The 22,781-nt window shown below is 48.2% G+C and overlaps 2 protein-coding genes across 2 annotated transcripts in view; one reads left to right on the forward strand and one right to left on the reverse strand.

Annotated features, from left to right (window-relative positions):
• On the forward strand, positions 1-12,865 carry cpap (centrosome assembly and centriole elongation protein). The gene is made up of 16 exons (XM_084461588.1): positions 1-77; positions 611-1,035; positions 1,232-1,361; positions 1,915-2,310; positions 2,396-2,534; positions 2,627-2,720; positions 4,614-6,198; positions 6,339-6,474; positions 6,817-6,982; positions 8,413-8,685; positions 8,901-9,125; positions 9,222-9,314; positions 10,294-10,434; positions 10,554-10,638; positions 12,217-12,337; positions 12,505-12,865. The coding sequence occupies exons 2-16, from the start codon at positions 625-627 to the stop codon at positions 12,695-12,697; spliced, it is 4,188 nt and encodes a 1,395-aa protein (XP_084317714.1). The 5' UTR covers positions 1-77; positions 611-624; the 3' UTR covers positions 12,698-12,865.
• Positions 12,866-13,323: 458 nt separating this feature from the next.
• The window catches only part of rnf17 (ring finger protein 17), a gene marked incomplete at both ends in the record, with an annotated part of 54,402 nt that continues 44,944 nt past the window's right edge, over positions 13,324-22,781 (reverse strand). Inside the window, 7 exons of the mRNA XM_084461454.1 lie at positions 13,324-13,419; positions 13,594-13,780; positions 18,375-18,510; positions 18,692-18,809; positions 19,045-19,152; positions 20,125-20,247; positions 20,381-20,461. Coding sequence (XP_084317580.1) covers positions 13,324-13,419; positions 13,594-13,780; positions 18,375-18,510; positions 18,692-18,809; positions 19,045-19,152; positions 20,125-20,247; positions 20,381-20,461 — 849 coding nt within the window. The remainder of the gene's footprint in view (positions 13,420-13,593; positions 13,781-18,374; positions 18,511-18,691; positions 18,810-19,044; positions 19,153-20,124; positions 20,248-20,380; positions 20,462-22,781) is intronic.

A 22,781-nucleotide genomic window follows, 5' to 3' on the forward strand; every position in this document is an offset into this window, starting at 1 on the left:
TCGAAACTTCCACTTGTCTTTCGTCAAACATTAACCTGAAATACCCTGAATACTTGGATTTGTCGACGCCAAACAAGGTAACTAATTTGTATTCGATATTTTTTACATTGATATTATGACATTAGAACGACTTTTTCTATTTTGCCAACAACTTGAATCAAAACTTTGTTTTGGGCGTTTACACACCCAAGACATGCACTGCAGTCACTCAGTAAGAAAGCTAGCTAGCATGGCAAAGACCCACAGTTACTACTAACTAGCTGGATGGATAACATTTGCGTCGATGTTGACTTGCCAGCAAGCAAGCTTTTTGTTGTGCAAAAGAGGATCAAGTTACGAAAAACTCTTGTCGTACTGCTCCAGCGGAAGCTAACATTAGCTAGCTAATAATACCGTTAACGTTTACCCAGCTAAAGTTAGCCAACTGTTCCGTTAACTTTAGCTAGTCTTAACTGCTAATGTGCTGTGTTGTCACCAACAAACAGTCCTTTTAAACCGTCGAGCAGCAGTGTGTCATGACTCGTAGCTGCTTTAAAACAATTACAATGATAGAGAATGGTACACTATGACTTTCTTGACATGGCTCTAAAATCTGTCTAATCCGTATTAGCCCAGAGGACCGTCATGTCATCTCCAGCTGGGCTGCAGCAGTCCCAGTCCCAGTCCCAGTCCCAGCCAGACTTCCTCGCCCGATGGATACCCACCAGCTCCCGCGCCGGAGTGATCCTGAACCCTTCCCCGGACCTGGTCGGGTCTCTCAGGAACAGCTCTAACTGGGGGTCGCGGGACACCGACGACTCCTTCGGCTCGCAGTTCGTTCCCCTCCCCGCTTCTACATCCAGCAGCAGCTGCCGCAGTGTCCATGCCCTCGTCCAAGCAGAGATTGGGAATGACTTGAACCAGCGTTCAGAAGAAAGGATATTGTCAGACAAACCATCGTCTGGTCAGCGTCTGGGGCTCTTTGGAGAGATGGACAGTATGGACGAGATAATCAACCAGTCTCAGGATATACCCCTGATGCTCAAACTTGAACAGGTGAGAAGTTGGAGTGGTTTGGGTGTGTAGATTATGATGCATTACAGGTGAGAGAACATAGCTTCCTGCAGCTAATAGTCTCAACTAATAAATGTTGCTGCCGTTAAACCAGGCTGTAACTTGATGATGCAGTATTCATTCATGAATTCTAACTGTGGCTGTGTATCTGTGATCATACCGCCCCCTGGTGTTGCAGCTGAGGCAGTGGCAGCAGCACATGCAGGAGCAGTTGAAGGCGCACCAGCTGGAGGAGCTGCTGCGTCTGCAGGAGGAACAGCAGAGTCTGCTGGGGATGGTGCATGGCAACCAGCATGGCAACCAGCCAGGTACTACTACTCACACTAACTCATCTGTCCCAGTACCTCATGTCTTGTGCATTGAGCTATCCGTCACCAGTGGTCTGGAAAGCAGATTGATACAGTACCTTTAATGTACATGAGCTTGAGAATGAAGTCTATTTGGATGCCTGTTTGGCTGTTTATCAGTAATATATCAGTAATACATCATTGCTAATGATTACAATGTTTGTTGATCTATTGGGGGTGGCTGTGACTCAGTAGAGCGGGTCGTCCCAGTGATCGTAGGGTCGGCGGTTCGAATCCCTCCTCCTCCTGTCCATATGTCGAAGTGCCCTTGGGCAAAGACACTGAACCCCAAATTGCTCCCAATGAGCAGGCTGGCACCTTGCATTGCCGCTGCCACCATTGGTGTGTGAATGTGTGTGTGAATGGGCGAATGAGAGGCCATTGTAAAGCGCTTTGGATAAAAGCACTAAATACGTGCCATCCATTTACCATGTACCACACCCCTTTTCATTAAAATAAATGTATATCAGTTTCGGGCTGAGGCTTGTTTGAATGTGATTCTGATATCCCCCAGATTCCCCTGGGAGTCCCAGGATGACGGGAGCAGACTGGGGGGAGAGCACGCTCCAGGGGGGCTCCCCCCTCCCCCACAGCCCCACTACACACACATACCCAGCCCTGCAGAGCACACTCACACACCCAGCCCTGCAGAGCGCACACACACACCCAGCCCCCCAGAGCACACTCACACACCTAGCCCCCCGGAGCACACTCACACACCCAGCCCTCCAGAGCACACTCACACACCCAGCCCTGCAGAGCACACTCACACACCCAGCCCTGCAGAGCGCCCCCCTGGGCCCCACGTCGGGGTCTGTCGCCCCCCAGGAGGGGAGGCAGGGGAACGGCCTCAAGATGGTGCCGAGGTCCAGCAACCACGCAGAGGAGCAGGGCTGGCAGGACACACCAGGTAACAAGAGAGTATGAATGAACTGCTATGAGTGGAAAACGGCTGTGTTTTAGATGCAGGAGGAGTGAGTGCTGATGTGACCCAGCAGGGACAGGAGAGTGGAGCCCAGGAGGAGAGGCCCGGCATGGTGGTGACATCACGCTGTCTCCCCAGGCTGCTGGCTCTATGACTGAGGATCCCTCAGCATATGGAGGAGATGAGACTCAGCTAGACTCAGAGGACAGGTAAACACACCAACCACGCACTCCTCAGGTGTTTTGAGTGAATGCTCAGCACAGACAAGCTTGGCTGACGTGGTTGTGCTGATCCCCTCCAGGCCCATCCACCCAGGGGTCGGAGGTCAGAAGCAGACGTTTGAGGAGCTCCTGGAGGAGCAGCTGAGGCAGGAGGAGCAGAGGCAGCAGCATCAGGTCAGCACTGCTCCAGAGTCAGGGCTGTACATAAACGCAGGCAAAAATCCTTGATTATGCGGGCAAAAATCCATGATTATGCAATGGAATATGCAGGGGTTTTATGTGATTTTATGTGTTGAAAATGCGGGGATTTTCTGAAGTTGCGCGAACTTGCGAGAATATGCGAGAACCTGTCCTGTATTTTCGTGCACACCCCACTCTAATGCATATAGCCTACACTACTACGTCTTCACATGCTTGGAATGATACGAGAAATAACAAAACCATAGCCTATGCGAGCGTGCCTAGACCAGGTACGGTAATAGACAAGCGTCATGATTGAAGGCAGCCTTAAAACTTAGTGATGATGAAACTTATAAACAACCATTAGCCTATGCCAATGTCTGGTCTCTGCATTCATCCAGGTCATTTGCTATTTCCAAGTTTATCAGACCAAACATTTTGCCCATGTCTATGATCTGATGTTTATTGATTTGCCTTAATATAGCCTAATCAATGCAGCTGTGCTTTAGCCTACTCTTATTGGCTATTTATTTCCTTCATTCATGATGAGAATAGCAGAGAACTTTGATGCATTAAACATAAATTGGTGCAATTCACTAGAATGCAGGGAATGAGATGTCTGACACTCATAATCTCATGGGGGAGGACCACCAGACCCCTGCTTGATTTGTGTTCCGTGAGCATGGGACTGCTGGCAAGGTGTCCCTTATTTTTCCCCATTGAAGGTGGCAACCCTACAAACGAGGTGAAAAACATTAAAACTTAAAGCAGAAAAATGCGGGAAGTATGAAATCAAGCGAGCCCCGCATATTCCACGTTTTTTGCACGGAGTTCAGTGATTATCGCGGTGAAAATGCGCTCTTTCTAAAATTGTGACCCTTGCATAATCTGCCTTTTAATCTGCCTTTTGCCTGATTAACAGAATGAATTATGCGATCGCATCATCACATTTTTCTCGAGGGACTGAAACTCTGTTCAGGCAAGTGCCTCATGCAGTTGTCTGATTGGACAAGTAAAAAAAAGCCTATAGTTGAAGTGTGATAAATATGTAACGTTATCTAAAAAATACAGTCTAGAAACACGACGTGGAGCTACACCCAGTAGCCTAGCCTATGTTTGAGCCGAAGTGGAGCCGAAGTGGAGCCTCTTACGCGCTGCTGTCAGTCAGCAAGCATCATTTGTCAAGGAGACGCCCACACCATAAGCGCGAGTAGACTACAACATGCGAATCAGAGGCGCTGCCCTGACTGACTGATTGAGCGACCGTCTTTTTGGCTGGCTGAACCGAAAGTTTAACGACGCTAGCTTGCGTTAATGTTCCTCCAGCCACCTAAAAGTGCCAGTCAAAGCAACAGCAAATGCAACGAAATATCAGTTAAGCGTAGCCTAATCTAGCCTATTATTTATGTAAACCATGTAAAAAAGTCAGTGATTGTGGTAGAAGACAGGACCAGCACAGAGTTGAGGGACAGTTGAGAGAGGAGAGGATAGAGGTTGTTGAGAGGAGAGCAGGAGAAGAGAGAGGAGAAGGAAGGGGACAGGCTAAACATTGCTGTTTCAGTATACTTTTCAATTATATATGTCTCACGATTTTGTTATTTTCATTCTTTAAAAGTTACCAGAATACAGGAAACTAGGTCTGAAACTTTTGGGGGGAAGGACGCCCAGACCCCCGCTTTGGTATAGAAATCCTCCTTATTTTGTCTGTCTTCGGTTTGGCACCAACACACCAAGAGATCAATTCCACAGGAAACACTGGTTCCTTGTTCAGATCATAGAGAAAAACCCAAACAAACGAGCAAAGGAAAAAGGCAATGAGCAATGTTATAGTGAAGCTCTCTGCCTCATTCTAATATTAACATGGAGAAACCATTTCTTTCCCAGCAGAGCCAAGAATCAACGGAGGGGAAGAAAACCAATCCAAAAAGGGCATTTCTGAAGCGAGGGGAGGGTCTGTCCAGATTCACCAACAGAGGCAGAGCCTCCTCACCCAACAGAGGGGGTCAAACAGACCCCAAGCCCCAACCACAGATCCAGATCAACTCCCGCCGGATGAGGGAGGCCAGGACCAGCCAGAAGACCAGCCAGAAGACCAGCCAGAAGACCACTGTCAGCCAGCGTCCCACAGTGCAGAGGAAGACTGCCGTGCTCAACAAGGAGAACTGTCCCAGAGGCCCCTGCTCTCCTCCTCTGGGCAGCCGGCCAGAGAACAGGGCTGCTCAGCCGGCGGCAGCGCTCACCAGAGTTCTGGGCAGTCACCAGAAACAGAACATTGAGGGCGCTGATGCTGAGCAGGCTGACCCAGCAGTCAGACAACATCAACATGGACTGTTGAAGGAGCCCAGTAGCAGGAAGACAGGCCAGTCCACTCAAGCTGTGACTATAACCAGGACAGGGAACATGCCCCCCAGGGCTGGAGCCAAGCAGGCAGGGCTGAACGGTGTCAACGGAGCTCAGAAGAGAGCGGAGGGTTCTTCAAGAAGAGATGTGTCAGGGGGGAAACCAGTTTTGGGGGGAATTCCGGCATATTCCTTTGAGCTGTCGTTTCAGGAGAAGCTGCAGCGCTGGGACAGCGATCGGCAGAAGGAGAGCATGGAGCTGGGCGAGTTCGAGCTGCTGGAGCAGGCGGCCGACGAGCTCTCCTTCTCCTCCAACAGCTCGTTCGTCCAGAAGGTGCTGCAGCTCGACAAGCAGCAACACAGCCCCCTCCTGGGCAGCGGGGGGCGACATCCACGGAGGCTCTCCTCCACACCCATCAAATCCCCCAGACCCTCGCCCCCTGAACCAGCTCCGGCTGGGGGGGTGAACCAGAGGGGTTCCTCTGAGGCCAGGGAGGACCTGCTGAAGAGGAGAGGCAAAGACCGTGATGACCACGAAGATGAGGGAGACGATGAGGAGAGAGAAAGCAGGCCAGACAACGAGAGAGAAAGCAGGCCAGACGCCTTTGACATCTCGTTTCAAAGCAGCTCAGAATTCGGGGCTGAGGGCAATCAGGCGTTCCCCAGCAGCCTCTGCTTCTCCACATCCAACCCCCCCTACGACAGGCGGCCGTATCAGGACGGAGACGGAGAGGAGGGCTCTGGGGCAGAGCAGGCCGGGGACTCCAGCCCTGACGACTCCACCCTGATGGAGGGTGACGAGCAGCGCCAGGGTCAACTGGTGTTTGATGACGACGACACGTGGAATGATCTGGAAGAGGCTGGCGGCGTCCACGATGACAGCAGGAGGGGAAGCTTGGCTCCTATGGCGAGAGCAGATGACCTCACCCCGACGGAGAGAACTCTGAAGAGGAAAGTGGCTGCAGCCAAAGGGACGCAGCTGGATAAGGGTGGAGCTGTCAGTGCAGCCAACCAGGAGCAAGACCCTCCCCCCACCTCCCAGCTCATGGCCAGGCTGTTCCCCTCGCTGAAGCCCAAAGCCCAACCAGCTGCTCCCCCTCCTCCAATGGACCAGAGGACAGAGGAGGCATCAGGTGAGCACTAACTAGATGAGCACTAACGAGAGACCAGAGAGCACTAAACGTAGAAAGAGACCAGAGAGCACTAAACGTAGAAAGTTGTAGCTAGCACATCATTGTTAAGTTGTGTGTGTGGGTCGTACTGCCCCCTGCAGGCCGGCAGGCGCAGCAGTCCCGGCAGCTGAGGGAGCGCTTGGTGGAGCTGGAGATGGAGATCGAGCGCTTCAGGAAGGAGAACGCCGCCCTGACCAAACTCAGACAGGACAACGAGAGGAACCAGGAGAGCCTCCGGTAACAATCTGGCCTGGTCCTGTCCGGCCACATATAGTCCTACAGAACTCTGAGGATCTGGCCTCGTCTATTCTGGTCTGATGGGTCTGGTGTGAGGATCTGGCCTCGTCTATTCTGGTCTGATGGGTCTGGTGTGAGGATCTGGCCTCATATAGTGCTGTCAGACATCTGAGGGAAATATTGTACTTTCTAAAGAGTTGATTGAAATGTTTGATCAATTAAATATGTAGACAGTGCCTGACTGGGCCATTCTCCAAAAAGAGGCACAGTGTAATAATAATAATAATAATAAAAAGTCTCTACATCAGAAATGCATCAGAGTTGACGTGATGATGTTGTCAGGAAGGAGAGGGCGGAGTTTGAGCAGAGAAGGGGGGAGGAGCTGAGCCAGTTGGAGGAGCTGAAGAAGGAGGAGACCAGAAAGCTGCAGAGGGAACGCAAGGTGTTTGAGAAGCACGCCTCCGCAGCCAGAGCCCTCCCGGACAAGAGGGAGCGCCAGGAGATCCAGGTAATAACATCACACACACACACACGTACGTGTGCAACACATGCGTTAAATAATCTTGCGCCATCACACACAACCAGAGTGAATGTACAAAGAGAGATAAATATGCAGTGATTCAGATTCAGAAAACGTAGTCTGTCGTGACAGAAAATCGTCTTGGACATCTTAGGCTCAACAATCAACACGAACACAACACGACTCAAGAACATTCAGTACATCCCTAAAACCAGCACAGAGAATCATTACAAATAGAGCATGATACTAGACTACTATCATGTGCAAAGTGGCATAGTGCGTGTGTCATTGTCCTTTCTCATTGTTTAAAATGTTAATGGCAGTGGGAATAAAGGAGTTTTGGTAAAGGTTTTCTTGGCCAGGGGGACTCTATAGCGGCGGCCTGATGGCAATAGCTGGAATGACTTGTGCAGGGGGTGAGTGGGATCCTGTAATGTTAGCTTTCCTTCTGACTGCTTGGGTATGGGGTACTGATAGTTGAGTTTGGGTATTGCCGGTTATTTTACTTGCTTGGTTGATGATCCGGGAAAGCTTGGATTTGTTCTTAACAGAGGTGGAGTTGAACCAGGATGTGATGTTGAAGGTAAGTACAGATTCAATGAGTGATTTGTACACAGCTGTTAAAGCAATACATCGCGATATTTGGACCTTTACAAACATGTGTGGTGCTAATTCTCCAATTAGATTTACTAAAAGTAAGCTGAATCGTCCAAATAGTCTACTCAGAAAGATAATACATTGACATTTATTACCTTTTAAAACTCGCGCCCCCGGGACGCAGCATTCAGTCGAAGTGCGCATGCACAACGTTGTGCTTAAACAACACAGTAGTAACTAACTATTCCGGCGTCTATGGATATCATGCGTTTTTTAGCTCAATGATATGGTGGAGGTAAGAAAACCAAAGTGAAACATCACAGAGGAAGCCAGAAAAAGACAATCGTATAACTTTACGACAGTGCACTTACTCGCAGAGCCTGTGGGGGCGCAGTTCCGAGAAAACGCGATGTATTGCTTCAAAATGTCCTTCCTGACATCAAAGCTCCTGATTTTCCTCAGCAGGAACAGGCGTTGTTGTGCCTTCTTGTACACGGAGTCAGTACAACATGAATCTTTCACTACCTGGACAGGGCAGACCTGAGAGTGATGGCAGGAGTAATGAGCACCTCCCCCTCTGATAGGAGTAATGAGCACCTCCCCCTCTGATAGGAGTAATGAGCACCTCCCTCTCTGGTAGGAGTAATGAGCACCTCCCCCTCTGATAGGAGTAATGAGCACCTCCCCCTCTGATGGCAGGAGTAATGAGCACCTCCCCCTCTGATGGCAGGAGTAATGAGCACCTCCCCCTCTGATGGCAGGAGTAATGAGCACCTCCCCCTCTGATGGCAGGAGTAATGAGCACCTCCCCTTCTCCCCAGTCTCTGAAGCAGCAGCTGAGCTCCCTGCAGGAGGAGCTGCGGAGCAGGGAGAGCCGCTGGTCCTCCTCAATCAGCCGGCTGCGCCAGCAGATGGACGCGCTCAGCGCCGACAACACCGCCCTCAGGGACGAGGTCCGCACCCTGGAGAAGCTCCGCCTCAGCACCTGGAGGAGGAGCCAGCCGGACGGAGAGAAGGAGGAGAAGGAGAGGAGGGGCAGGGAGTCCGGGGGACCCGGCGGCGCTGCTCTCAGGACCAGAGTGGTCACGTTTTCTGTGAGTGTTCTTCAGCTCGGTTCTTCAGCTCGGTTCCATCAAGTGTGGAGCTGAAATCGACCCCAGCTTTCAGGGTCTTGAATTCAGTCACTCCTTTTTTTTCTTTCCTCCCTCCTCCTCCTCAACTGACCACTGACCAGGGTGCCATAGTGAGTTACTGTTATAGTTGAGCTCCATAGATCATGGTTGTCGTCTGTCTTCTGTTCTGTGTTCAGAGTCCACCTGAGATGGAGAGGAGCCGGCCTCTGAGCTGCACGTCCACTAGAGGGAGCCCTACGGGGGGCAGTCCACTCACTACAGGTACCAGCAGTCTGAAGGGGTCGGGCCCATCTCCAGTACCAGGCCCAACCCCAACCATAACCCCCGAGGAGAGACCACAGACTGGGAGCAGGGGTCAGGACTCACTGCCCAGCCAGGAGCACTCTCACAACCCATCCCCTGTGAGTAACACACACAGACATGCCTCCTAAGAATGCTCGCTGAGCATACCACATCAAATACTGCAGTCAAGTGAAAGAGGTCGGTGTCTTAATCAGCAGAGGGCTGGAGGTGTGAAGACGGAGGCGGAGCTAAGAAAGGCCCAGCAGCAGGAGTCCAGTCAGGAGGTCATCACACACCCTGATGGAAAGGTGAGAAGCATTGTAGTAGTAGTAGGTATGTTATTGATGCCAGGGGGGAAAATGCACTGTTACAGCATCAAAGGACAACAAAGTAACACAATTCAGACTAGATATAAATGTTCCAATACAATAGATGAACAAATCCTGTCCAAGCACCCTTAGCAGTGCCCCTCCCAGCTAGCTCAGGTCCGTAGTGTCCAGCCGGTCAGGGATGCACTGGACAGTCAGCAGCGCGGTGCGAAGAACCTCCGGCAGCGCTCTGGGACTGAGCACCGCAGCGCTCTGGGACTGAGCACCGGAGCAGGTTCAGACTGGGACTGAGCACCTGACTGGTAGAACAGACTGGTAGAACAACAGACTGGTAGAACAGACTGGTAGAACAACAGACTGGTAGAACGCGGTTTCAATATTGTGTAGGGTGTAGTTCTGGCCAGAGATCTAGAGCGCAGTCCCATAGTGCCTTATGAGGCCTTACACATTAGACATGTAGTCAGGGTATTATGAGGCCTTACACATTAGATATGTAGTCAGGGTAGTATGAGGCCTTACACATTAGACATGTAGTCAGGGTAGTATGTTATGAGGCCTTACACATTAGATATGTAGTCAGGGTAGTATGTTATGAGGCCTTACACATTAGATATGTAGTCAGGGTAGTATGTTATGAGGCCTTACACATTAGATATGTAGTCAGGGTATTATGTTATGAGGCCTTACACATTAGATATGTATTAAGGGTAGTATGTTATGAGGCCTTACACATTAGATATGTAGTCAGGGTATTATGTCATGAGGCCTTACACATTAGATATGTAGTCAGGGTAGTATGTTTTGAAAGGCCAGAGGTTCAAAACATTGCCTACTATCCATCATTCATTTAACTTTTGCAGAGGGTTCATTGAGACTGGGGTCTCCCTTTTATTGTGGACATTTACATAGAAAGTGTCCTTGTTTTGACTGGGGGCATGTGTGGCGTGTGTTCTCTCAGACAGAGAGGGTGCTAGCATGTGGCGGTCGACTCATCGTCTTCCCCAACGGCACCAGGAAGGAAGTGTCAGCTGACGGCCAGACGGCCAAAGTCTCCTTCTTCAATGGGGACATCAAGCAGGTCATGGCCGACCAGAGGGTGGTGAGAGATGAACAACATGCTTATTTTTTTTTTACAAAACATCTAATGTCCACAATGTTGATCAGACAAGTGATTAGTCGAGTGAATGTTTTCTTCAGTAGCGTCATCTCCTCTGACAGATCTACTACTATGCCGACGCCCAGACCACCCACACCACGTATCCTGACGGCATTCAGGTCCTGCAGTTCCCCAACAACCAGACTGGTGAGGGCTGCCTGAACACCAGTGTCAGAGCCTGGTTTATTAAAGGAGAGACCTGCCTCGTCACTCACCCTGAACACCAGGGTCAGAGCCTGGTTTATTAAAGGAGAGACCTGCCTCGTCACTCACCCTGAATACCAGTGTCAGAGCCTGGTTTATTAAAGGAGAGACCTGCCTCGTCACTCACCCTGAACACCAGGGTCAGAGCCTGGTTTGTTAAAGGAGAGACCTGCCTCGTCACTCACCCTGAACACCAGGGTCAGAGCCTGGTTTATTAAAGGAGAGACCTGCCTCGTCACTCACCCTGAACACCAGGGTCAGAGCCTGGTTTATTAAAGGAGAGACCTGCCTCGTCACTCACCCTGAACACCAGGGTCAGAGCCTGGTTTGTTAAAGGAGAGACCTGCCTCGTCACTCACCCTGAACACCAGGGTCAGAGCCTGGTTTATTAAAGGAGAGACCTGCCTCGTCACTCACCCTGAACACCAAGGTCAGAGCCTGGTTTGTTAAAGGAGAGACCTGCCTCGTCACTCACCCTGAACACCAGTGTCAGAGCCTGGTTTATTAAAGGAGAGACCTGCCTCGTCACTCACCCTGAACACCAGGGTCAGAGCCTGGTTTATTAAAGGACAATTCCATTACTTCGCTGTCAAGCTCGTCTGAGTACGACCTAATGAATAATGAACTTTGTAGCCTCTAAATACAATGTAATGTGTCTCGTTTACAATTAACTTAAAATAAATCAGAAAATTGCATTCTTCGAGCGCTAAGGTTAAAGGAGTAGTAAAGGGAAAATGCATGTTTAGCCCTGTTTTAAGGTTACTTATGATCATATACAATGGTTCAGATCAAAACGTTGAAACATTTTCGAGAAAGTTGATAATTGCTCTACCACCGTTTTGGTCATACAATGGATGTGGATGGGCATCTTGAAAAATCATTCGAAAACATGTTAAACTCTATTTCAAAGACAAGAAGCTCACCAAGGGGGTAATTGGTGTCCGTTAGAGTTCTGACATCAAATTTGCCGCAAAGTATGAATCCTGTAGGGTTTTATTGATCATTTTATGAAATCCATTGACTTGTATTGACGCGACCGTTGTAGATGTGTAGATCAATCCGCAGAGGGGATTCAGGAAGTGGAACTACTTACGGTAGCTATTGTTTATGTTGCTAGGCTACCTAGTTTGCGGAAGTTTACACACGTATGTGCTGCGACTAAATAGTTCTATGCTAAATATTTAAAAAAGCCTTTCCAGATGAACTAGAATCTTACTTTATGGCAAATTATACGTCAGAACGCCAACTAACACCTAGGTGTGTTTCTTGTCTTTGAAATCGAGAGTTTAACATGTTTTTGAATGATTTTTCAAGATGCCCATCCACATCCATTGTATGACCAAAACGGTGGTAGAGCAATTATCAGACTTTCTCAAAAGTATTTGATTGGCTAACGTGGGTGAGTGAGAGAAACTCAGTCCCGCCTCCCTGAAGCGAGGGACTGGAGATATGGAGCGGTTATGTTTAGAAATGTCATCATGACTGTATTGAATCACTGATGGGAGGTTGTTTCCTCTGCAGAGAAGCATTTCCCCGACGGTGGGAAGGAGATCACGTTCCCGGACCAGACGCTGAAGAACCTGTTCCCCGACGGCAGGGAGGAGACGGTGCTGACGGACGGCACCATCGTCCTGCTCAACACGTAGGTCCAGACAGCCCTGCTCAACACGTAGGGCTCATACCAACATGAGGATATCACAAGTGTTGATGCTTAAGAGAACCTCTTTTGGTCAACTTTATTAAATAAGCCGTGTAGTCAATGCTGTTAACTGTATCAGGGATGTTGACCCTGTCCTTCCTGGTCCCCAGGGACGGCAGTAAGGAGATCCAGTTCAACACGGGCCAGAGGGAGGTCCACACGGCCGGCTACAAGAGGAGGGAGTACCCCGACGGCACGGTCAAGACCGTCTACACCGACGGCCGCCAGGAGACCCGCTACCCCACTGGACGAATCAGAGTGAAGGACAAGGACGGCAACGTGGTCCAGGACAGCGGAGCCTAGGACCGCTACGCGCCTGCTGACCGCGCGGTAACCCCCAACTACGCTGCGCTGCTCGTCACAAGACATGTCTGCTGGGACTGGCCCTCAATTTGTGTGTGGTTTTCAAGAGTGGGACTGGCCCTCAATTTGTGTGTGGGTTTCAAGAGTGGGAGTTGAATGCAGTGACTGTGTAGCCATTTTTATTTGTATAAATGTCCAATACATATTTATTTTCTTTTTATTGCCGATTGTACATTTATTGCCGATTGTACATTTTGTACATGTTCTTGTAAAATAAATCATCTAATTGTCTGATGTACTGTGTTTGTGAGGGTGTCTTGTAAATGTGAAGTGATGTAATCACAGACCAGCAGGTGTACGTCAACTGGACCAGTTTAATAAACGCAGTACCCGAAGGATTTAACATAATAAAGATAAAGTACAAAGCAAAGATGAGCCTGTTCAGGGAAAGAATAACCAAAATACAAACCTCTTGAACATGAAAGTAAACAGGGATGGAAAGCAGAACAGAGACCTCAGCAGGTCTGGTTGAACTCTAGAGGAACCAAAGCCAGATAATGCTACACGTCATCAAAAGCAGCAAAAAACAAAGCGCCTTCCATCTGTCCAGGCGATGGAGTCTGGCCTCAGTCCACGTCTGCCAGGCCTTTGTACAGCAGGGGGAGCTGCACCAACGCCCCGCCTGCGTCATACAAGTACATGGACAGCTCCGGCTCCGTGGCCTGGGACAGGGAACAACACAGATGGCTATTAATTATCAGGTCTGCCTGATGGAAATGCTGTGGAGAAATCAAATCAATCTAAACAGAGCTGGAATGACCACGGTGGTTCAGTTGCTGTGGTCATTAATTTGTGTGGTATGTGTCAGTGTAACCATGGCGACGGGTAGGACGGACCGTCACAGAGGCGGTGATGTCTCTGTGCAGAAGGTCGGTCATCTCCAGAACCGCCCTCATGCTCCACTCTGGGCGGTAGGACAGCCGCTCCTCCTCCTGGTCCCTCTGGGGGGGGCGGAGCCCGGCCACGCGCACCTTGATGGCCTGACACGGGAACCCCAGCAGGGGGGGCGGGATCTGACGCAGCCTGGGAGGGGGGGGCACACATGATAGGACACGTCTATGGGGCTATCCATGCTTCTGATTAACTAGCCTCACAGCTGCTAAAACATGGTAGTTTGTCTCATGGGAGCATCTAGTGCGAGGATTGTGTTTATAATCTACTTGTTCTTCTGTCCAGCACCTGGAGCTCGTCACTTTTTGTTGTGCGCCCTTTTTGCAAAACCAGTTTGTCGCAGGCTTTCTTCTTACCCAGATACTGTACAGCTGAAGCTTTCTACTGCAAGATTACATTATGCCAAAGCACAAAAATATTACCTGCTGGTCCAAGTTACTTGGAATATTAAATGTATAGTATGTACATTCTTTGGTCATTTCATACAGTAGACATCAGTGGCGACTGGTGACTCAAAAAACTGAGGACAGGAGGAAGAGGCGAACCGCCCATGGGCGCCGGGGGGCACTTTCCCTCAGTCAGTTATTATTTGAAATATCAGCTTTAAAGTGGATTTACAGTCAATTTTCGCATATGAAAAACTGAATAACACTTTCTTTACATGCAGCATTTATTTATCATATTCATGATAAAATATTACAAAACAAAACATTGTAAGCAATAGTTGTTCTCTAAAGAGAGAAAATAATTGATATTGGTGAGGTGCTGGAGAGGTTAGATGATATATGATTTTTTTTTTTGATTTGGGGACACTGAGGTGTGCTGGCTCTCAAACAGTTTGTTGGCAAATAGATTCGACAACTGGACAATGGAATACGTTGCACAGCAAATGCAGTATCCAACAGTTCGCTCATGGCTAGCTAGCAATGGTACAGCTATGGGATTAGCTCATTTGGGTTGCTGTCAAAGCTGCCACTCTTATGTTGCTATAGCCAGGGTTGGGAAGGTTACTTTTAAAAAGCAATCCCTTACAGTTACAAGTTAGTTGTGAAAAATTGTAGTCAGTAACGTAATCCGATTACCACAATTTAAAAGTAAAGTAAGGGATTACTTTGTTACTTTTGGATTACTTTAAATAAAATGTACTGTGTATTTCACCAGATATAAAATGTACTGTGTATTTCACCAGAAATCCTACATTATTTATTATTTTTCTGTGTTATAGAGCTGACAACATAGCTAAACAGCAGTTGCCCAGCGCCCGCCCAGTTAGAGCAAGGGTTAATGCCAAGAGGTTAGGGTGCGTGTCATCTTGCCTTGGCTAGTTAATTGCAGTCTGCAAAACACGACACTTGTTGTAGCTAATGTTAGGTGTAAACATCGGAGCCAGCTCTTAAGCATTCTAAGCAGCTGTGATTGACGCTATTCAGCTATACAGCTTGCCAGTGGACACACAGCCTTATATATTTTGGATAAAGCACCCACTGACCAGTTTTCCCAGGCAGTTAGTTATAGCTCTTGAATAACGCCGACAGGCACTATTGAGTGAAAATAATCTGAATGGGCGCTTAGGTCTGGTTTTCTGGTTGAACATTAGTGTTTTACCGTAGAAGCCTACTGCTAACTAATTTAGCTGTCAGTGGAAGTAAGGTTAACGTTAGCTACCCTAACGTTTGACATTAGCTAACGTTAACTTACCTGCAAATGCTCTTTCAGGTTGGACGTTGAGTCCTTGGCCGTCGAGAGGGTTTTGTTGGCTGGGAGGCATAGTTTACACTGTGCTGTAATATTGTTGTTGTTCTGTGACAGGTAAATAAAAATAATGCTGGTATTTCCAGGATTTTAATGCACATTGCGGTATTTCTGCCATGATGCCCGTGCTGCTCGCTGTCTGTCTGGCAGCTGTGGTCCAACGAGCACATCAGTGGGAAACTTGTTGGCGCGCTGCGTGCAATTGGTTTTAGCCTGCTACTACTTCTTTTTCTTTTTTAAAGCTATTTTGTAAAACTGATGAGGCGAGGGGTGATTGTAATCACGCCTGTAATCCCCGCTAATAAGCAAATGTAACTGTAATCTAGATTACATATTTTAAATTGTACTGTAACGGATTACAGTTAGTTTTTTTGTAATCTGATTACGTAACGGCGTTACATGTAATCCGTTACTCCCCAACCCTGGCTATAGCCTACAATTATCAGAACAATATGAACATTCAGTTGAAAGTTTTCCATCCACCCATCCATCACTGGATGAGGAATAAGCACTGCAAAGTGATCAATTCTCACACAAGCAGGAGCCAGGCTGTTCAGTGCATTTCTCCGATCCGGTGTTGCGACCCAGTCTCTAGAAATGTTTTGGACGAGTTGCCGACAGTTTGCGCCTCCAGCCAATCTGTGCGCCTGCCTATGCCGTAGCCTGACGTGCACCTCGTAGCTAACGTTACCGGCTATAGCCAGCCAGTGGAACTGTCATGTTCAGGCAGCTCTAGCTCAAAAAGTATTTATGTCATCTTAGATATTTAGATGGCTAGAATCAAGACAAATAGACGAACAGTTTGATGTATTATGTCCCATAATACTTTCGGATGTATTATATTATGGAGCTACGAACACACAAAAAGTCTCCAATGGCACAGGGAAGAGAAACACAGACATCAACGCCGACTCAATCAGCCTTCACTGTGGTAAATCAGGAATCTGGAATGTAATTGGACTAACACAATGTCAATCATTAAATCCTGTTCAGAGTACCGTCTTCCCTTGCGGTAAATTTTCAGCGTTTTGGCCAATCACAAATTAGCATGAAAAAATGGCATTTATTGATAGACCTCTAAGGGACACGCCCAAGGGAGGCATTCCTCCCTTCCATAGATATCTATGGGTCCTCCAGCTGCATGTTATAGATGTCACTGTTGGAGCTTTAGAATTTCAATAATGGGTTTTTATCCATAGGGAAAACCTGCTTTATGAACAAAACTGAGATATTAAATATTAATTATAAATAAATAAATTAATATATTTATATTTTAATCCCTCTCTTCTCTCCAAAAACTGAGGAGGACTGTCCTCCCCTACCTCAATGGACGAGCCTCCTCTGGTGTACAGTACATATATACTTAGTCACTTGTTGTTAAAGGAGATGCACTTGTGAGTTCTGGCGAATAGTGGTACAGTAGACTGACTACCTATGTTAAAAGTTACTCACTGATTTGTTATCTATATTTGGTATTTTTTATCATCACTGAGTGTCTCACAATGAAAGGTGCTTGAGAAATAAAACAAGTTATATCTGATCATGGGGCTCCTGGATGGGAGGGGGATGGGAGAGAGAAATGGAGGACTTCATGGGAGTTTGATTAAAAGGGTCCACGTTTGCAAAACTAACTTTTTCATTGTTTTTGCATGTAGATTTGAGTCTCTGATGGGCCTCGTAAGTGAAACAACCCAGTCATTTTGTTGCGGTCAGCCGAAATGAAAACACTAGAAAAAAAAGTCCCAGCAAGCTGTTCAAATCTCCCGTGTCACTCTACGTCACAGTCGGGGGACCTATTATAACAATTCCACCCCCATCTGAATACCTCCAATCACCTGCGTTTGTTTACCTGGCTATAGAGACATTATTTGCAGGTCCCGCTAGCTAGCATATATCTTTGCACAGAAAGCGCTCTGTTCTTGGATGAACTAAGCAGCACAGATCGTCTCCTAACCTTAAAGGACAGCAGAGCCGAGTGGATACATTATTTTTGATGGCAACATTCTCGTTGAAATTGGCAAAACACTGGCAGTGTGTGCTAACCATTTTTTGCCCGATTGCTTTTCCAACCTGGGTCAGTACAATGCAGGATTTTCAGATAAACTCTTTCTGAATAATCAAGCAATACCAACTGTACGTGGAAATTATGCAGAAACTGTAAGTAATTATGCAGTGTTTGTTTGCATATAGTACTAACGCTAGCTAGCTAACACAAACAAACTCCCCTTTTGCCTCAACCCGGATGCTCGTCTCATCATATGTTAGAGTAACGTTAGTGGAATGAAATTGGTAGATTTCTAGTTCATCGAGCAGTCATTAAAAATGATCAAATGTTAAGAAGTGGACATCATTGGATTCTCCTCGGCCTACAGAATCTAGCTTTTTATTGTTTGTAGTCGAATGGTGTCATATAGCCTGGTGGTGTCTAGCTAGCGAATGTAGCTAGAGGTAACAGCGTGCAACCGTGGAGATAATAACATGGGCACTAACGCTATCATGTTTACCCAGGGAGAGAGGACAATGAAATGTGTCACAGTGGCATCGAGTGTGGATGGTCCAGGCTAGCCAGCTATATTTGAGGTAGCATAGCGCCGTCAACAGCCCTCGTTCTCTACCCTGCCGACTTGCTCTTAGCTCAGCTCATTTGCATATAAAAAAAGCACTCAATCTGATCTCGTGGTCAACAGAAGGGTATAGAGGCATGCTAGAACACTTATTCTAGAGTGGTATTTTCAGCAAAAATACTCAGACATGTTTTGGGGACCCTAAAGACTTATTGAATTGTTCAAATCAGCATAATAGGACACCTTTAATGTTTGTTTGACGTTTTGTGTTTTTTTTTTTTTTTTTTTTTTTTGTGTATGGCTGTGAGAATGTATGTACATTTCTGTATGTTTTCTCTTGTGGTTGTGCTGAGGGAAAGAAAAAAAGAAAGCAGACATGTAATGATGGTTTCTACATTGGGGAGTCTTACTTGTTGGTGGGAAGGGTGTCGTCAGACCCGAAGTCCACATGTCGGATCAGAAGCTGGACCGGGTTGAGGCCAGCGAAGCCCAGCAGCTTGGCCCGGTAGAACTTCCCATCGCTGTACTGCGCCAGACACGGACCCTCTGGGGAGCACGCAGGCACTCAGTGAAAACTACACACATGCACTAGGATCAATCAATCTGATCACTTGATCCTAATTTGAAGCCAAGTATTTATCAACCTGGGAATGACAATGATCATCCAAAGTATAATATAATCTCAGACCAGAAATGAGTGTAGCTGCATTATTGTTAGAGGATCTACCTCTGGGGAAGTCAGAGAGCTCTGGCAGGTCCGTGATGTGGTCATTGACCCGGTTCAGAACCTCCTCAAGGCTCTCCTCCCCCTCGTCAACATCCACCTCCAGAGGGGACAGGAACACCTGGAAACACACACACACACGCACGCACACACACACACACACACACACGCGCACACACACACACACACACACACAGAAAGACCAACTCCTGTGAATAATGTGATCTCTCTGCACAGTGATCATGAGAAACCTTATATGAAACTAGGGATGGGACAGATGATGCCTGAACCAGCCGGGAGGGTGAGCAGTCTGCTGATGACCAGACGTGACCAGGCTGGCGCTGGGCTGGTCGTACCTCGTTGGGGGTGCGCAGGTGTGTGATCTGGACCCGGAAGCGTTCTCCCTTCTCAGGCAGGCGGGGGTAGGAGAACACCTCCAACACCATCTCCTGATCCCCGACACCCTGCACACACACACACACACACACACACACACACACACACACACACACACACACACACACACACACACACACACACACACACACACACACACACACACACACACACACACACACACACACACACACACACACACACACACAGACAACCTCATACCCAACACTAACCCTAACCCAGGCACCAACTCCTCCAGGCCCTACCTCGACAGAAGAGTGAAGACAGACTCGTATCTAATCCTTAGATGACAACATGTTTATCTCAGGTGATGAGAGCCTGACCAATCAAATCTAAACCCTTCCATCCCTGTTGTGTGCGGTCTGCTGACTGGGTAGCTGGATGAGCTTTTCATTATACATGCTATCTGTGTCTTGTACATAATGACAAAAAGCCTCCTTGAAATGTTCAGGTGTTGTACCTTTGTGTCTATATCCCAGCCGTCCAGGTGTGGGGCGCGGGACATGACATGTTCCTACACACACACACACACACACACACACACACACACACACACACACACACACACACACACACACACACACACACACACACACACACACACACACACACACACACACACACACACACACACACACACACACACAGGTAAATACAGGTAGTAAAATGTCATCACACACACACAGGTAAATACAGGTAGTAAAATGTCATCTCACATTCAACCATTTACAAACTGTGACCCTTATCAATACTGGAGCCACAAGCACATGAAAACTGATGTGACATTTCTAAAGCCACGGCCACTAAGAGCTTTAAACCTGCGGGACCCTTTGTTTGAAGAAGCGTAGGTCAGGAGAGGACAGACGGACACACACACACGCATGCAGACAGGTCACACACACAAACAGGACACACACACACAGGACACACACACACAGGACACACACATGCCACACACACAAACAGGACAAACACACATATACACGCAGACAGGACACACACACACAGACAGTTCCCACCTGGCCCATGGCGGCGGCCGGGTCCATGGTGGCGTGCTGGTGGTGCACCATGACCCTGCTCAGCATCAGACCGTCCAGAAACACCTGCAGTGTCACAATGCCCCGCGGGTCCCCGGGCAGCTCCTGACACACACACACACACACACACACACACACGTGTTTCAACAGGTCAGTGAGCTGAGAAACAGCAGGTGGAGTGTGTGTGAGTGTGTGTGAGTGTGTGTGTGTGTGTGTGTGTGCGCAGGGCTCACAGCACCTTGACCTGCACGTCCACCCAGCGGCTGAGCAGCAGCTCCTTCAGGAGAGACACAGCGTCCCACTGCCAGCTCCCGCCCACCTGACCACACAGCACAGCATGAGAGGGAGGAGAGACCACCTGACCACACAGCACAGCATGAGAGGAGAGACCACCTGACCACACAGCACAGCATGAGAGGAGGAGAACACCTGACCACACAGCACAGCATGAGAGGGAGGAGAGACCACCTGACCACACAGCACATGAGAGGGAGGAGAGACAGAGAGTCTGTGTGTGTGTACACACGGCTAACCCTCTGTGTGTGTGTGTACATTAGGCTTATTACGGTACTTGGTACTTCGGTACTAATTCGGTACTTACATTGCTACGGTACCCGTTTTTCCATGGTACCGAAGGTTTTCTATTTAATTTGCCGCTTGTCTTCTTCTACGCTGCTGCGTGCTGCCGTCCAATCACAGCACACCACCCATGACAGCAGCGTAGAAGAAGACAAGCGCTTGCCGGTGATTCATTTTGTGAAAATATGAGCTGTTTTTGAGCATAAGGTTGAACATGTTTATTAGCAGCGCATTTCTTTCAAAACCATGCATTTTTGAAGACGCAACCCTCTTGCTTCTGTGAGTACCTTTGACATTTCTCTGCAATACTTTATCGAGTAGTTTTGATCCCAGAACCAGGCGGAGTGACTGTTGAACCTGATTTCGCTAATGGGGGTTTAAGGGACTGCTAGTCCATCAGGTTAGAAGTTGTGTGAGGGGCTACCTAGTTTAGGTGCTGCAAGACTTAAGTGGAACTAGGGCTGCAAGCAGCAGTGAGCGGGCCCTCGCACCCCACGCATGTCGGGGTGCCGAGCCGTTAAATGTGTGTTATTTCGGTGTCCATTACTGAGAGAAACTTCCTGTCAACAGTAGGTGGCGCTCTAAGCGTGACTCAATACCGACGCATAGATGTGTTCAGGACGGTACCTTGATGAAGCGTGAGAAATGTTGGGTAAATCGGACAATGTATATAGGAGTTATGATGACTTCCTGCTTGACCTGTAGGCGGCGCTATAAGTATGACTCAATACTGACCTACAGATTTGTTCAGGACGCAACCTTTTAGTGTGGCTCGATGAAGTACATATGCCCACCGAATTTCGTTCGCCAACATCAAACTGAAAGGTGGGGCTCGCCATTTTTAATTTTCCAGGGGGCGCTCGAGACGTTTTGCCACGCCCATTTCCGTCACCCATGAAATATCACATTTTTCACCAGGACTGACGTATCTGCAAAGTTTCCTGATTTTCATCGATGTTTAGGCCGCCAAAAAGGCTTGTTTGGGGAGAAGAAGAAGGCAGGAGAAGGAGAATAATAATAACTAGAAAGTACATTTCCTGGAGAAAATGTAAGGTGGGCTAGCTGCTGCAGCTGTATGTAACAGCTACTACTAGAACTACTACGGACCGGGCAATCTCCATGCACCCACCGGCGAAGACCGTGCGTCTCTAGCCCACTCAGGGGCTGAATTGTGGGGTCCGTGGCGTGGTGGTGAGACTCCACCCCCTCAGGTCAGAGCTGGTCGGGGATAGTGTACCCCTCTCCGGGCCACCTACCTGACTCCACCGGTGAAGACTGTGTGTCTCTAGCCCACTCAGGGGCTGAGTTGTGGGGCCCAAAGCGTGGATAGTGGCGTGCTGGTTAGGCTCCACCCCCTTGGGTCACAGCTCGTCTGGGACAGTACAGTGACCTCCGGGCAATTTCCATGCATCCACCATTGAAGACTGTGTGTCTCTAGCCCACTCAGGGGCTGAAAAGTGGGTTCTGTGGCGTAAATAGTGGCGTGGTTGCGAGGCTCCGCCCCTTTTGGTCATAGCCAGTCAGGGACGGTGTACTCCTCTCCGGGCTACCCACTGGCCCCCACCAGTGCAGATCATGTGTCTCTATTCCACTTTGGCTGAGTTCTGTGCTACCACATTAGTTATAAAAGGGTGCCTGTACCTTTAAGAGAGGCTGCACATGCACACAAATTCAAAAAAAGCAACAGCTGCCACCACTCTAATCCCAACTGACACTCTGATCCTAGACATGGTCCGCTTCAGACAGCTCTATCGCGAATACTATAAATGTTACAGCTTATATAAAAAACTATTAAAAATATCAAAAATCTGAATACATCCGGGAAACAGCTAAAGACGATGAACATTTTAAAGTTTGAATGAAGTTTCTAGCACAAAGTATGAAGAAGTAGTTAAGGGCCAAAAAACTGTGGAGAACAATAATAAGTAAGAAAGAAATAGGGGGAATATTACAAGTTGCAGTCATCTAGGCTACAACCCCCATGCCTTGTCGATCCCGCCAGAGCTCGACGCAACTGACCGCTAGTTCAACTCAATAACGTTACGTTACTCGTTGATTAC

This window comes from Borostomias antarcticus (genome assembly GCF_949987555.1).
Source record: "Borostomias antarcticus genome assembly, chromosome: 2".
Classification (NCBI taxonomy): Eukaryota; Metazoa; Chordata; class Actinopteri; order Stomiiformes; family Stomiidae; genus Borostomias; species Borostomias antarcticus.